Below are 15,853 nucleotides of genomic sequence, written 5' to 3'. Positions count from 1 at the left end.
CTGTGCTGATGAAACAATATAATAAAGTGCTTAAGAGCTCAGTTTCAAGAGCCAAGAGACTCAGAGTTCAAACTCTGGCAAATTTCTTATGTTCTTTCTTTTTTAAGATTTATTTTTTTTTTTGAGAGGGGAGTGGGAGAAGAGGGGCAGAGGGAGAGAGTGAGGGGCAGACTCCTCGATGAGCGTGGATTATCAGTGATTCCCCCAATTGTATCTACAGTCCTGAACTCTCCCTTATGAGATAATATGTATTAAAATATTCTTTTAGTAGCAATTCCCTGTTCAGCAATTATAATGTGAATCACAGGAATTATTATTTGATCAGAGGTAGGTACCAATCGTCAAAAACACCCATTCCCATCCAGGCATCCATAAATTAAACCAGCCTCACATTTCCAACTGCCTATTGGACATTCCTCAGGGGCCCTTTGAACTCCAGCTCTTCCAGATTTCATTCTTCCTCTTGGGATTCCCAACTAGTTAACCTGTCACAATGATCTTATTTCCCAAAATACATAGAATTTGTCATCCTTCATTCTTACTCCGGTTACCAAGTCCTCTAGATCTTAACTCCAAAGTGGCTCTGATTCTGTCCCCTCTCTGTAGTTACTGCTGCCATCATTCTAGTCTAGACACTCATCCTCAGCCTGAATTATTGTGAGAGCCTCCTAGGTAGCCTCTCTGCCCCCAGGCTTGCTCTCTCTCATACATCTTCCACACTCTTACCAGAGCAGGTCTCTTAAAACTGAATTGGAAATGTCATTCCCTACCCAGAAAACATGAATTGTTCCCTATGACCCTGGAATAAAATCTAAATTCTTCAGCCCATCAATCAGGTCCTCTAAGAACCTAGACCATTCTCTGCCTCCTGTCTCCATTAGCTTAAACTAGACTATTAGACAGTCTCCAAAGATTTCATGCTCTTGTCAAGTCCCTCTCTCTTTTTTCATGCCATTCTATCTGCCTATTCACCCTTTCCTACACAATTAAATGTTCTCATCCAAGGAGGATATCTATCCCTACTCTTATCCCAAAACAAAACCCACCGGATGATTGTTTGCTATGCACAGCCTGTCCATCCCACTAAACTGTGACCCCTTTTAGAGTGGAGGTCACAACTTATTCATTCCTGTGCCATGTATAGAGAGGCAACTCAATCAGCCAAGCTTAATGAATGACAGATTTGAAAGGCTCTTACCAAAAATCATGTTACCTATTTCCATGTATCCAAATCAAATGCCAAGATAAAAGCAGAAAATCCCATCTCCAACCATTTTGTTCCTTTGACTCCATGGATAGGTCAATTTGCTCTGGACCATGAAGCTTGGGATGACTTTGTAAAACAGAAAGATACAGTAATGGAGCAGATCTTTCTATAAGTGTTCCCTCCCCGCTTTCTTTTACCATCCTACTCTGGGACCAAGAAAAAGTTACTGTAAAAATCTTAAGAAAAGGGAAATATTATTATCAAAGCATGTACATTTCTTGCTAATATTACTGGATTGACGGCAAAGTCCTCGTGCATAATTTGCAATTGTTCTACAGCTTTGACTTTATGCTGGTGATGAGTATAATGATCCATCTGGGAACTGAGAAAAAGTGAATCCTAATACTTTAGGAGCAAATATGAAATCTTCCCTCAGGGAAGCTATGTTGAGAGACAGTGGCTGCCAGTCCTAGAACAAAGGCCAACTCTACATGGGATCAGGAGACCTGGCCTCTGGTCTCAGTTTGCTTCCCAAGTCACTGCAAGGGCTCTCAACTCACAATCCTGTTCTGGGTCAGTTTCCCATCTTCTTGGTTTCCCAGTTTTCTTCAGAGAACACCCCCCCCTACGAGTTCATAAACACAAGTTTAAACCCCTTGAAACCTGCGTGTTAGTCTCAGCTTTCCTTCTTGAGAAAGTTACTCCACATCTCTGAGCTCCATTTCTAGGCAGCCTTAGAGTGGAGGTAAGGATTTGCCAGCCTGGGTAGGACTTCTTCAAATGATGTCTGCAGCAGATGCCTTAAAAGTGGAGAGAACACTGAAGCAGAAGATACATACTTGGAGTTGTCTTATAAAAGAAATAACATGAATCTGGAAGCTCTCCTGTGACACACTCAACCACAGCTCTTTTTCTACTATGACTTGATTTCCAAGCCTATATTATAGAGTGGAGCCTCCCTAGACTGAACACTGTGAGGGGGACAAAACAATTAAGAGGCAGGAGATAAAGGTGTACAGAAGTAGGAATAAAACCAGTAATTGAGAAATCTGTAGAGCTATCTAAAATGAATTTAGTGAAGAACTTTCAGAATCTCAGATTTACTCCGATAGCAAGTAAAGAATTACTACTGTGAGATTTTAAAAGCTTTTGTAACTTCCCCAAGTTTGCAATTTTGTCACTCATTGGCTGTTTCCCTGATGTGATTAGCAGTTAATAAAAATTCTAAAACCAAAAAGTGTCTGTATACTTATAAGGAACAGCAAGTCAACTGGGAGCTGGTGGACGTAGCCCCTTGTCACCCTGCTGGAGCAGCCTACAGATGAAAGTGTGTGAGTAGGAATAGCAGCAGAGGTATAAAGATGAGAGCAAGTAAGAATCTAGCATGATGACTATCATTTACTAGCCCCTATTTAGGGCCTAGACATCTGTCTCATGTACTTCCTCACTGAATAGTCCTATGAAATAAATACTACTATTATCTTCACTGTACATTTTGAGGAGACTGAGATTTAGAAAAGAATAAAACAAGTAACTCACCCGAGGTTCTGGAAAAAAAACAAAAAGCAAAAACCCCCAAAACAGCGCGCACACACACACACACACACACGCAAAATGGCAGAACTTAAATATAAGCCTGAGCCTTCAGACCCCACAGTAGAGCTCTTTCAACCCTCCCTCAATGCTACTTGGGAGACGATAAGGAGAAAAGACTGGAAAGAAAAGATCTGAGATGTTATGGAAGCTGTAGAAGGACCAGAGGTATAATCAATGGAAGACTTAATCCCAAACCCTGTGATTAGGGCTGCAGGGTCCCTCCCCAGGAGAGAGTTTGGGACCATTTCACACATTCCTGCTGCCAAGCAAGAAATGAAATTAATCCTTGGGCTCGATGGAATGATTTGAGTATCTAATCACTTTGAGGGATCAGAGTTTGTATTCCTTGGACAGATTCTTGTTAGCTGGGGGTAGAAACCTATGAGAGTTTTTATTGTTGTTGTTTGTTTGTGTTTGAATTATGGTTCTAAACCATTTAGAGTTTTGCAGAATGCTTAGAGAATCTCAAGAAATCTTCTGGACTTTTCCCTCCAAAAGATGTGGGTGCACATATATATACACAATTATATATGTAATTTCAGGGGATTCATACCACCCTCCAGCCCATCCACAGACAACTCCACCCAGGAAAGAGTTTAAAATCTCTAGGGTCTAGGTTTTAGTCCCAACTTTCCCTCTGCTCAGCTATGTGATCTTGGGCAAGTCCCTCCACATCTCTGAATTGCAGTCTAGGGAGCCACAGAGTGAGGGTAAAGAGTTGTCACTCTAATTTTAGGGAATAACAATTTTTGATCAGATCTTCTTGAAGGATTTAAACCAGCTCTCATCAATGGAAGGCTTGCCATGCAAAATTACATGAAGAAATGAAGAAGGAATTGGGGATATTTACCCGGGGTAGGGGGGAAATCCCACAGAGGCATATGGGCCCTCTGAAATGAGTTGAAACCATTTTCACAGGAATAGAGAAGTAGGACTAATTCTGACTTACTCTATAAGTGGCCCCAGAGAGGAGACTGGGTGGACGGGATGTGGTGGGGAGGGAAACAGCACAGCACAGTGTCAGAGTGGCATCACAGTTGAACAGATACAATTAAACCCAGGCCACCAGTTACTAGATAAGTTAGACAACCTTCACAGACTCTGAAATGGAGGCAATAATGGTATCTATCTCCTAGGATTTTGTGAAAAGTCAAATGAAGTAATGCCCTCAACATGCACAGTGTTAAAAAACAAAGAGAGACTTCAATAGGTGTCAGCATCTCTACTAAACTCTCTGACCCTCCATTTCTTTGTCTGAAAAATGGGGATTAATATCTGACCTGATCAGAAGGTCACTGTGAGACTTAAATCAGAAAATGCACATTAAACACTGTTAATACAGCACCTGACACATAATTAAGTCCTCGGCAGATGGGAAGTACAATTATTATTACAAAGGTTTCATTTCTAAAACCAATGGGATGTGAGAACAGTAAATGAAATAAACATAAACTTTTATTTCAGAATGGAAGGCAAAGCAAATTAAAATAATATCTAAGAGCATGGACTCAGGGCTAGACTTCCTGCTTCTGGCACCTGATAGCAGCATGGCCTCAGGAAAGTTGCACAAAATAGGAATATGAACATCTGCCAAAGAGGAATTGAACGAAGTAGCAACATGAGAACAGCTTGGCTCTGCACCAGCACATAATACATGTTCAATAAATCCTGGTTTCTTCCGTAATAAGTAAAGGTTACACAGAGAGAGACCTTCTTATAACAAGGCCCTCTTCAGCAGTGCAGCCTTTAGTTGCTACAAGTATTCCCTCTCCTCCAGAGAGTGATTTATCAAGGAAGAGGGAAATGAAATTTCCAGGGACATTACAGAAGAGGGTAAAACCTCAAGATGACCTCTTGTTCCCTTGCAATTTAATGTAAAATAGTCCAAGATTTAAATGGAATGAATGATAACATTTTGAAAACTCTTTGCCCACCTGCCATCATTTTTCTAGTTGCTACCTTCTCTTCAGCCAGAAAATAGCCCCCCACCCCCACCCCATGCCACAGAAAAAGGTTTGGATCTTGGGCATCTAGCTTCCCTTCAGTTAACAACTACTAGTTCAGATTTTCTGTCTTCCTGCTGGATGAGATAGTGCATGTCAAAGCTTTTCAACTTTAGATCACACTTGTATTTCATCTTGATTTACAGCCTTCCTTCAAAACGTATCCCCCTTCCACTCACTCTTGCCTGTCCCCTCCAATTGTGTCTTCTGAGCCTTTGGTGAGTGATATTACATTGCCTCCCTCACAGAATTGAAGAACTATCACTTTCTGGCTAATGCACATATAAAAAGACACTCGAACTCTTTGTTAATCAGAACAACAAAAGCATAAGATGACTTTTTTCCCTCAGGAAATTGAAAAAATTTAAGTAGATGGTCCTATCAAAGGTAGGGAGGATGTAGGAAAGCAGACACTCTGTGGATGGGAAAATAAATTGGCAAAGCCCTTCCAGAAGGCAATTTTGTAATGGCTATTATATTTAAGTGCACATCACTTTCAGCCTACCATTTTTCCTTCTTGGTCAATCCTCTAGTGAGGGAAACACCAGCATAGACACTTAGAAGGCACCCACATACAAGGATGTCCCCTGCAAACTATTTATGGTCATGAAATATTAGAACGACCTCAATGTCCCTTAGTGGGTGATAGATACTACAAGTATCCATGGTATAAAATACTGTACAGCAATTTAACACAATGATGCAGATCTACCTGGCCTGGAGAAGAAAATGGCTCAATATATAACATTAGGTGACTAAAACAAGATGCAGAAGGCTGCATACACGATGTCAGATTTTTTTTTAATCCACACACAAAACAAAAGCGGATTTTCCTATATCTATCTATACATTCACATAAGCAAATAGAAACAGGTCTGAAGAATGTTCATCTTCAACTAATAGCAGTGATTATCTCAGAGGAAGGGCTAGGATTCAAGACAGGCAGTCAACGAGAATTTTTATCTATTGTTTTTATGCATCTCTAACAAAAGTACATTAGTGCAATATTTGTGCAACCTACCATAAATTGCTTACTAATATTTTTTTTAAATAAATGGATGATTTTCTGGCATTTCTAGCTTCAGGATAGAAGCAGCCAAGAAAGAGGGGGAATCCCAACAAGAAGTTTCAGAAATGAGGCAGAGGAGGGAAGAAGCCAGGATGGATGCTGTTAGCAGGTTTCACTTTCATCCTAGCTTGTGGGATGATGTAGGGTGTAACCACAATGGAACCAAAATAGCCGAATCCCAAGACAAGCAGGCAAATGACAGATCAGATTGTTCCCATGGCCCCAGACAAAACCACTCTCAGGAGCACAGCCCCTTACCTCCTGTTTGAGGAAAAGTCACTGAGTCACTCATTTCCCACTTGGACACCTGGGATGTTGACTGGAGAACCCAATCTTCAGATTCTGGAAAAAATAAAAAAGGAAAAGAGAAAACAAACTTAGGTAAACACCTGTCTTTTTTATTTTCAGTGCCTCACTGTCCCCTAAAGTAACTTCTGTTATTAAAAAAAAAAAAAAAAGAGGGCAGCTTGGGTGGCTCAGTGGTTTAGCGCCACCTTCAGCCCAGGGTGTGATCCTGGAGACACAGGATTGAGTCCCATGTCAGGCAGGCTCCCTGCGCAGAGCTTGCTTCTCCCTCTGCCTGTATCTCTGCCTCTGTGTGTGTGTGTGTCTCTCATGAATAAATAAGTAAAATCTTAAAAAAAAAAATAAGAAGAAGAAGAAGAGCTAATGTTTACTAAGAATTTAGTACACGCCAACACTGTTCTAAGTGATCTCCATGCATCTTCTCATTTAATCCTCAATAAGAGACACAGGATAGGTATTATTATTATTCTCATTTTACCAATGAGGAAGCCAAGGCCCAGAGAGATAAAACAACTTTCCCAGAGTCACCTAGCAGATGGGAAGCAGAAGTAGTACCCAGGTAGTCTGATGCCAGAGCACACACAAGAACCACCCTACCTACCATACTACCTCTTTATATTGTACTAACACAAGATTGGATTTATTTATTTACTCTATAGATGCCTGCTTTCTTCTACTTGGTTATAAGCCCCATTAAGTAATACCTACCACTTGAGCACTTACTAACGCGCCAGCCACTTGCCTATGGCCATTATATGCATAAAGTTACATAACTCTCCAACTAACCTGGGAATAAATCAAGGCCAGAGACTCCTGGCAAAAAGTGGTAGAATAGGGAGCCAAGGTTGGGAAGTTCTATACCCCCAGAGATGTGAATCATACCTTACTTTTAAGGTGTTCTCTGCCCTTGGGCCCTAGTAAATACATAAAGAACCTTGATGGATGGATGAAAGGTCAGGAATGAAAGAATTCCTCCTCTACTACAGAAAGCCAGTGAGTCAAGTGAGGACATCCCTCAAGGAGATCTACAAAGATCATGGTGCTTGGAATTAGGATGAGAAAGCTAAGTGCTACCTTACCTAGAATGGAATGGCAAATACCTCAGAGATATGCTACCAAGAAGAATTACTGAAACAAATCAAGATCTGTCCCAATCTCTCTCTCTCTCTCTCTCTCTCTCGCCCCCCCCCTTCTCTCTCAAAGCCACAAGAATGAATGAACCACAAATGCTGTCTAATTTGCCTTTGGTGGGGTTCATGGCATTCAGGACCCAAAAATCATCTCTAATCATCTGATTCAACATTTGACTCTCCTCGGTGCAAAAAATAAGGAAAAGAAAAAGCAAGCAAGTGTTCACCTACCTTGGGATGTAAATAAGGCAATGTTTCCAGAAGGTACCTCAGTGCTTCTCTCAGAGTCACTAGAGAGAAAGAAAGTTTCTGACGCTGGAAGAGAAAAAAAGTTCAATTAAACAGAACAACAACAAAAAAAAGTGTTTGTGCTGAGTGGTGGGATTCAGGGCTATTTTTATAGCTGTTTTTGTGTGTTTTTTTTTTAATACATTTCAGGTTTCCTTCAAGGACTGCAAGTAATTTTTAGGATCAAGGGGAGAAAACTACAAATGTTATATTTCAACTTGATTATTGTAAAGTCCGAAAGAATAAAAAATATGTACAAAAATTGACTGGTTTATGATTCATGGACTTTAGGGGACTACTCACAGTATAACAGAATTAGCCAGTTCAATATTATAAAGCTTTTTAAATTATCCAGGCCTTGCTGAGGCAGCTGAGATACCTAAGAAACCTTCATGCTATCTCTTAATGGTTTTCCAATATTCTTACATCAGAATTAGAGGTTGAAACATGGTGGGAACTTTGATAAGCCCTATAAGTAATGGACCTAGTAAATCAATGAGGGTCCAAGATGCAGGATCCAAAAGGACTGAGGGGAGGGAGAAGGGGGAAAAGGATCAAAATGGAAGGGAGGGATGGAAGAAAAATGGAAGGAAGAAACAAAGGTAGAACTAGTTAATCATCAAGGTTTATTTTAAGGCATGTGGAGGCCTTTCTTCAACCATTCTCTAACACCCAGGTGGAGACTTAACCCCTGGAAGAATGAAACTGGAGTCTGACAGAGGGAAGACCATGTGAAAACACAGGGAGAAGGCTGCCATCTGAAGCCAAGGAAAGAGGCCCCAGAAGAAATCAACCCTACTGACTCTGTTATCTCAGACTTCTAGTCTCCAGTACTATGAGAAAATAAATCTGAGAAAATAAAATAAATTAAGTCCTGTAGTCTGTGGTTTGTTATGATAGCCCTAGCAAACCAATATACACACACATATACACACACAGACCCAAGAGCAAGTCTCTGAACTGCCCCATTCAGTAAAAAGAACCCTGTTTTAAGGGACCCAAGATACAGCTTACTGGCAGAAGGGAGACAATGGCCAAATGTACCATGTACCTGCAGTGAGGATAGGCCCTTCTGTGGAAAACTCAGCTGTTGGAAGAACTGTGGTTGCTTCAGGAAGTAAGGTTCTCGTTGGAGGGCATGTAGTTGCCACTGTTGTGAGAGCAGTGGTGGTTCTTGTCTGGAGTGGTGTTCTGGTTGTGAGCTCAGGTATATTCATAGCCATTGTTGGAAGCGCAGTTGTGGCTGTCCTCACAGCAGAGGTGGCTTTTGGGAGATGTGTTGTTGAGTGTGTGGTTGTCGGGGCTGTAACCAATAGAAGATGGAAGAAAAGGGAAACCATACAAATACATGTGGGATCTGTCCACTTCTCTCCATTCCTGCTGCCCTTATCTGGTCCACTGGTCCCTGGTCCATATGCCCATGAAAGTTGGGTTTCTTGCCTCCACTTTTGACTTTCTAATCAGTTCTTCACACATTGGTTGAAATAATCTTTTTAAATGACAAATAATTATGTTAATCCCTTGCTTAGAACTTTTTACTGGGTCCTCTGTGCTCTTCAGATAACGGACCCAACCCAAACGCGGCCCATAAAACTCCACGTGATCTGGCTCTTTCTTTCCAATCTCAGGTCTCTGCTCTACTCTTCTTGCTTTTCCCCAGCCCACTCTCCCTTCTTCATCTCTCTGAACAATGACCTCACACAGGAGGGACTTTGTGCTGATGGCTTCCTAGCCTCTCCCTTCATTAGGCTGGCTCCTACTGAACCCTCTTGTTACAGCTAAAAGGACACTGCTATGGGAGGTCACCCATTTTCTGCCATCATAATTAGGTTTCTGGGTTTTGTGCTCTCATACTTTACCTTCACAGCATTTGCTGAATTACATAACTGCAGATTTTATCTAATGATTGTGGTTTAACACCTGCTTCTCCCACTGGATTTGTAAGCTCCATGAGGGGAAATCTGGGGTTTATTTTGTTTTCTGCAACAAATCTAATACCAACCACGGGGTTGGGTACATAGTAGGTGTTCCAAAAACATTGCATCAATGAGCAAATGAACAATTGCATCAAAAGTGAATCCAAGGGATGCCTGGGTGGCTCAGCGGTTGAGTGTCTGCCTTCAGCTCAGGGCATGATTGTGGTGGGATCTGGGATCAAGTCCCACATCAGGCTCCCTGCAGGGAGCCTGCTTCTCCCTCTGCCTATGTCTGTGTGTGTGTGTGTGTGTGTGTGTCTCATGAATAAATAAATAAATCTTTTTTAAAAACCCAAACATAAAATTTCAGTCAAGCAAGATGAAGAAACACCAGAGTTCTGCTGTACAGCATCGTACTTGCAGTTAACAATAATGTACACTTGAAAAATTGTTAAGTTAGTAGAACTTATCTTAGATGTTCTTTCCACAATAAAATAAAATTAAAATCTAAAAAAAGTGAGCCCAAAATATGCAGCATGGGGTAAGAATGTAATCTCTTTCAGATATTAAAGAAAAGTTTATGCCAACACCACTCACCCCTAACATTTGAATTTCGGTTCATCAGCCATAGTTATTCTATATATGCTTCCCTCTCTTGAATATGCAAGATTTCAATTAACTCTAACAGATTCCAGTCACCTTAGAAATGACCCATAGATATTGAGTTCGACAAGTATTTTATAAAATAATAGCTGGTTATACCAGGCTGGAAAAGAGAAGGCTTGGATTAGCATCATTTAACTTCAAAAAAACTTCATAAATCAGAAAAATAACTTCTGTATCACAAAGTCGCCTTTAGAAAAAAATATACTAATGTGTATGAAAGTCGTCTAATGAGAAGCAACCGTATAAGTTGTTCACAAAATTTAGAGTGCATTGGAGTCACCTGAGAATCTTGTTAAGTATATGGCTATAACGGTATGACTCTGCCTTCCAAGATGCCTACCCAGTTAGGAACAGAGCACAAGAACCTTCTATCTTTGATGCAGGTTGAACACAGAGCTTACCCTGAGAGGCTCCATTGCAGGCAAGCAGGAAAGGTGATTACCGTTAGCACAATTCAACCATAGACTGCCTTCCATGCAGCTCCAATCTTTAAGAGTTCCAACATATTCCAAATTCATCAAAAGCAAATAATAGGAACAGAAGGAAGGGCCACCTGAAAACTGTTGTGACTGTCTCCAAATCTCACGCCCTTTTCCCACTGCTGGAAGTCACAAATTATTGGCTGATGGGCTGAAGTTGACCCATGGACCCATTTTATTTAGTTTACATGGTAGTTATTTTTTAACCTTTGCCAACATGCATATTTTTATGCTGTGCACATAAAAACCGGGAGATCTGAGAACATGTACACAGATTTCTGTGAAGTGACAATCTCCTAGACAAGAAGCAGATGCCCTCTGCATATTGACCCTGCAATTCACTGACTGTCTTCCTCTGGACTCTCCACTCATTAATTTCTGTGGTCTTCTTAGCTGCCATAGGCATTTGCTCCATACTTGGCTGCTCCAGCCATAGTGACGTGTCTTAGATTTAATCTGCCCACTCACATGTAAGCACCTACAGCCGCACCACCCACTGAATCCATTCCTCGTTAACTGTTGGATCTGTCCTCCCACAAACACAACCCACTTTGTGCACACACCTCTACTCAGCTGCAGGTGAATGTTCTTCTTCACATCGTTGAACCAGCCAGGCACCTCTACGCGGCAACAGTACACACCGCTGTCACCTTCATTGATGTTGAAGATGGTCAAGGACACATCACCTCTCCGGATACTGCCCCGAAGTTCATATTTTGATGACTTCCTGGACAGCACCTTCCTCCCATTGGTGTGGAGAAGCTCATCATTGCATTTGGATTTGGGACACTCACCCTTGCCCCAGCACATGCTGTTGCTATTTTGAGACCAGGATGAGTAGGTACAGGGCAAAATCACTGACTGACCCAAAAATGCTCTCACAGTCTCTGATGCAGCTGGAGCTGTGAGGAAAGATGAGAAAAGTAGGTTGTGTGGTACTAAAATCCTTCAAATATGCTACATGCTGTTTGTATAGATAGATGCTTCCAGAAAGATGAAAAGAGTCGTAGTGTATATATTTTTTAGCCTAAATTCCGATGTGCCCTTAGCTGCTGCTGAGTCTCTGAACTCTCTCTACAACAAGATCTTTTTCCTGATTTAAAAATTTTGATCTTGAGTACTATTCAATAAACCAAAAAATTCTACAATGAAAAAGCTCATCCAATTCCACTAACTCATATGAGCAGATCCAAAACCAGCATTCTACCCACTGTATCTCAATAAGCGGTGAGTATGTGCTACTGAACAAATGGGACTCCCTCCTCCTCTACCTGGAGAATGCTGTGGCAGTAAGATAAGCTGTTGAACTACATTCTGCTGTCCATCTCTTCTTTCGGTACTGGATACAGAAATTAATTGCTCTGGACTATTTATTTGTTGTTAAAGAATATAAAGTTAGGTGAAGCATGAAAACTTTTTAATGTTAAAACTGGAAGGGACCACAGGAATTAGATAGAATGGCAGCTGTGACATACAGAAATGCTGGAAGCTTAGTCTTACCAAATTAGCTGTGTGAGATGAAAGGTATCACTATTTCTAAAATGAAGTAGTTATCTTTCCCAGCTTTGGCTGCTCATCAGCATGACCCAGCATGACCCAGGGAGCTTGCTAAAAAATGCAAATTTTATTGCCCAATCCTGAATCAGAATATCTGAGGCCAACACCTATGGAAATAAATATAAATAACCAAATTCTCCAAGTCATTCTGATGTAGCTTGCTACTCGCCCAGTGCTTGAGGGCCACTAGACAAGCTCTTCTAACGTGGCTTCCATGTCTGAGAATCTGTGAAACATTTTCGCTGTGGCAAATACTAAGTCCACTGGTTTACCTGAGCATCAGCAATTGTTCTAATCCCCTCACCCCCCAAAAATGCTATGGAAGGCAGGCTGAAGCTCATCAGGACTCCATCCTGCTCCCTCTGAAGCACCTAGGTCCTGCTTATTGTTTTCCCCGAGGAATCTTCCTGTGAGACTCTCCATTCACTAATTTTGTGGATCCATTTGGCTAAGTTGTATAAGACATGGCGAGCAGTACCAGGTTCTTCCCCTGACCCAGGTGTCAGGGATGCTCATATATCCCTCTCTAGAAGAAGATGAGCACAAACCCTAAGAGTCACCAAACTCAGACCAGCCTGGAGAATTCCCTGAAACCACAGTTTCTTCACTTCATTAAAGTAGAAATGTTTCAATGGTCATAAATGCTCTGGAAGTGCCTTTTGCTCACCATGAAACAAGGAAAAAAATAAATGAGAAATTCATTGTCATCACCTTCAGCTATATTAGCAACACAGAACATATGCTCCCAACACTAACAACTCCCATAATATGAGCTTGTTCCAATGAATATTTGGAAAATTAATAGCAAATACATTCAGGAATTGTTTCTGCTAGAAATTGGACGGTTTATTTTTCCAGTATAACTGTACGGAAGGAGACATCCTACTACTCAGTAAGAAAAGACCAGTTAGAAAAATTGACAGCAGACAGAATAGGCATAGATGAGAAAATGTGTGCAGCCAGGAAATTTCCCCTCTAAGACTAGCAAAAATTTAGAATGCCAATAATATCAAGGTTGGCCAGACAGGGATCTAGGAAATGACATAGACTACTAGAGTATGCTGGAATGAATTGGTAGGTTAATTGGTATAGCCACACTGTGGGGCAGCCTGGCAGTTCCGTTAATACTGAACATGCACGTATCCGAGGTAAGCCTTAACGATTTTGTGTTTTGTTATCCACCCTGGAAAAACACGCCTGCACAAGGAAACCTGTTTGCAAATGTTTGCTACAGCTTTCACATATATGTGGAGGAAATGAACAACGTATGCATGGGGAATGGCAAAACTGGCATACGCATTCCAAGGAATTGTGAATGAATCATTCATTCCCTGTAATCATTCCAAGGTTAGTGGAAGTAAAGAGATCTATATCGGTTGACATGAAAACTCCAAACCTTTTTAATGCATGAAAAGGGCAAATTCAAAACAACACATAAAATATAAAAAACATCTGATTACATAAATAAAACAATTTGCATTTTTTTGTGGGCACAGACGTATGAAGGTAAATGCATAGAAAAGTGTCTGGTGACACATGATGTGATGAGCACTGGGTGTTATACTATATGTGGCAAATTGAATTTAAAGAAAAGAAGAGGGCAGCCCCAGTGGCTCATCGGTTTAGCCCCACCTTCAGCCGGGGTGTGATCCTGGAGACCTGGGATCGAGTCCTACATAGGGCTCCCTGCATGGAGCCTGCTTCTCCCTCTACCTGTGTGTGTGTGTGTGTGTGTGTGTGTGTGTGTGTGTGTGTGTCATGAATAAAATAAATAAAATCTTTAAAAAATAAAGAAAAGAAGAGTGTCTGGTGGGATATACACTCAACTCATTGTACCAGTCACCTCTGTGGTCAGAGGAAAGGAAGTGGGGCTGGAGGTAGTAGTCAAAGGAATTTTAGCTTTATAATGGCTATTATATTTTTCATTAAGGGTATTTCTATATTACTGATCTGATTAAAAATTAATATTAAAAAAAGGAAGTGGGCAATTTGGTGTGGCAGAAAAACACTCATTGAGCTTACATTGTAAACCTCATTCTGCCAGATACTGCTTTTGTGTTCTTGGAGGAAAGCCACAATAATCCTGACCTCATTATCATCGAAAGACAAAGGAGATATATAATACTTGCTTCAGAAATAGTTTGGAGGTTCACATGCAATGAAGTATCAAATGCCACATGAAATTAATAAAGTATTAGTACAAGTAACCAGGCATTTCAGAATTTAGAAATAGGACAAGAAGCTGTTGCTTGCCATTACAAAAGCATTTTGGAGCAGAGGGATCAGTGGCATCAAATCAACGCCCATCTTTGGAAATTACCCAGGAGGGGCATCAGGGTGACTCAGTGGTTAAGCATCTGCCTTTGGCTCAGGGCATGATCCTGGGGTTCTGGGATAAAATCCCACATTGGGCAGGAAACTGCTTCTCCCTCTGCCTGTGTCTCTGCCTCTCTCTGTGTGTCTCTCATGAATAAATAAATAAAATCTTAAATTAAAAAAAACAAATTGCCCAGGATGGTAGGTACAACCAAGATTCTGGTGTCAGCTGTTTTCCTTCTCCAGCTGGTGACCTCTAGAAAGACCCTTTACCAACCTGGGTCTCAGTTTCACTATTTATAAAGTGTTTCATTCCACATCTTTTTTTAAAAAAGATTTTTATTTATTATTTATTTGAGAGAGAGAGAGAGAGAGAGCACAAGCAAGGGGAAGAGTGGCAAAGGAAGAGGGAGAAGCAGATTCCCACTGAGCAGAGACCCTGACATCGGGCTTGATCCCAGGACTCTGGGATCACGACCTGAGGTGAAGGCAGACATTTATATCAACTGAGCTACCCAGACGCCCCTCCTTCTACATCTTTTAAGAGCACATCCAGCCCTGATTGCTCCTTGGTGATTCTGAGCAGTCTCTTCTACATTGGTCATTTTAGCAAAGGCACAAATGAAAAATGAACAACACACCATTCTCTCTGAAGGTGCTGCTTCCTTCAGGCAGGATTGGAGAAGCCCACACAATCAGTGTCTGACAAGTAGCAGGGAACGTGGACACAGTCTCCAACAAACTGTAGCATAATAAAACCTCCACACCTCAATCAGAAAAGACCCCGAATAGCCAGGGGAATTTTAAAAAAGAAAACCATATCTGAGGGCATCACAATGCCAGATTTCAGGTTGTACTACAAAGCTGTGGTCATCAAGACAGTGTGGTACTGGCACAAAAACAGACACATAGATCAATGGAACAGAATAGAGAATCCAAAAGTGGACCCTGAACTTTATGGTCAACTAATATTCGATAAAGGAGGAAAGACTATCCATTGGAAGAAAGACAGTCTCTTCAATAAATGGTGCTGGGAAAATTGGACATCCACATCCAGAAGAATGAAACTAGACCACTCTCTTTCACCATACACAAAGATAAACTCAAAATGGATGAAAGATCTAAATGTGAGACAAGATTCCATCAAAATCCTAGAGAAGAACACAGGCAACACCCTTTTTGAACTCGGCCATAGTAACTTCTTGCAAGATACATCCACGAAGGCAAAAGAAACAAAAGCAAAAATGAACTATTGGGACTTCATCAAGATAAGAAGCTTTTGCACAGCAAAGGATACAGTCAACAAAACGAAAAGACAAC

General features: G+C 41.1%; 1 protein-coding gene across 2 annotated transcripts in view; it reads right to left on the bottom strand.

Moving 5' to 3' along the window:
- Window positions 1-15,853, bottom strand: part of TIMD4 (T cell immunoglobulin and mucin domain containing 4) — a 33,309-nt gene that overhangs the window by 15,187 nt on the left and 2,269 nt on the right. Inside the window, exons 2-5 of one of the 2 annotated variants that reach the window (XM_072824379.1) lie at window positions 11,224-11,562; window positions 8,651-8,902; window positions 7,543-7,626; window positions 6,134-6,217 (exon numbers count right to left, since the gene is read on the bottom strand). In XM_072824379.1, the coding sequence (XP_072680480.1) occupies window positions 6,134-6,217; window positions 7,543-7,626; window positions 8,651-8,902; window positions 11,224-11,562 (759 nt within the window). The remainder of the gene's footprint in view (window positions 1-6,133; window positions 6,218-7,542; window positions 7,627-8,650; window positions 8,903-11,223; window positions 11,563-15,853) is intronic. The other variant, XM_072824381.1, reaches the window with a different exon arrangement.

The sequence above is a fragment of the Canis lupus genome, chromosome 4 (genome assembly GCF_048164855.1).
Source record: "Canis lupus baileyi chromosome 4, mCanLup2.hap1, whole genome shotgun sequence".
In the NCBI taxonomy this organism is placed as follows: domain Eukaryota; kingdom Metazoa; phylum Chordata; class Mammalia; order Carnivora; family Canidae; genus Canis; species Canis lupus.
This window is presented reverse-complemented; position numbering and strand designations above follow the sequence as displayed.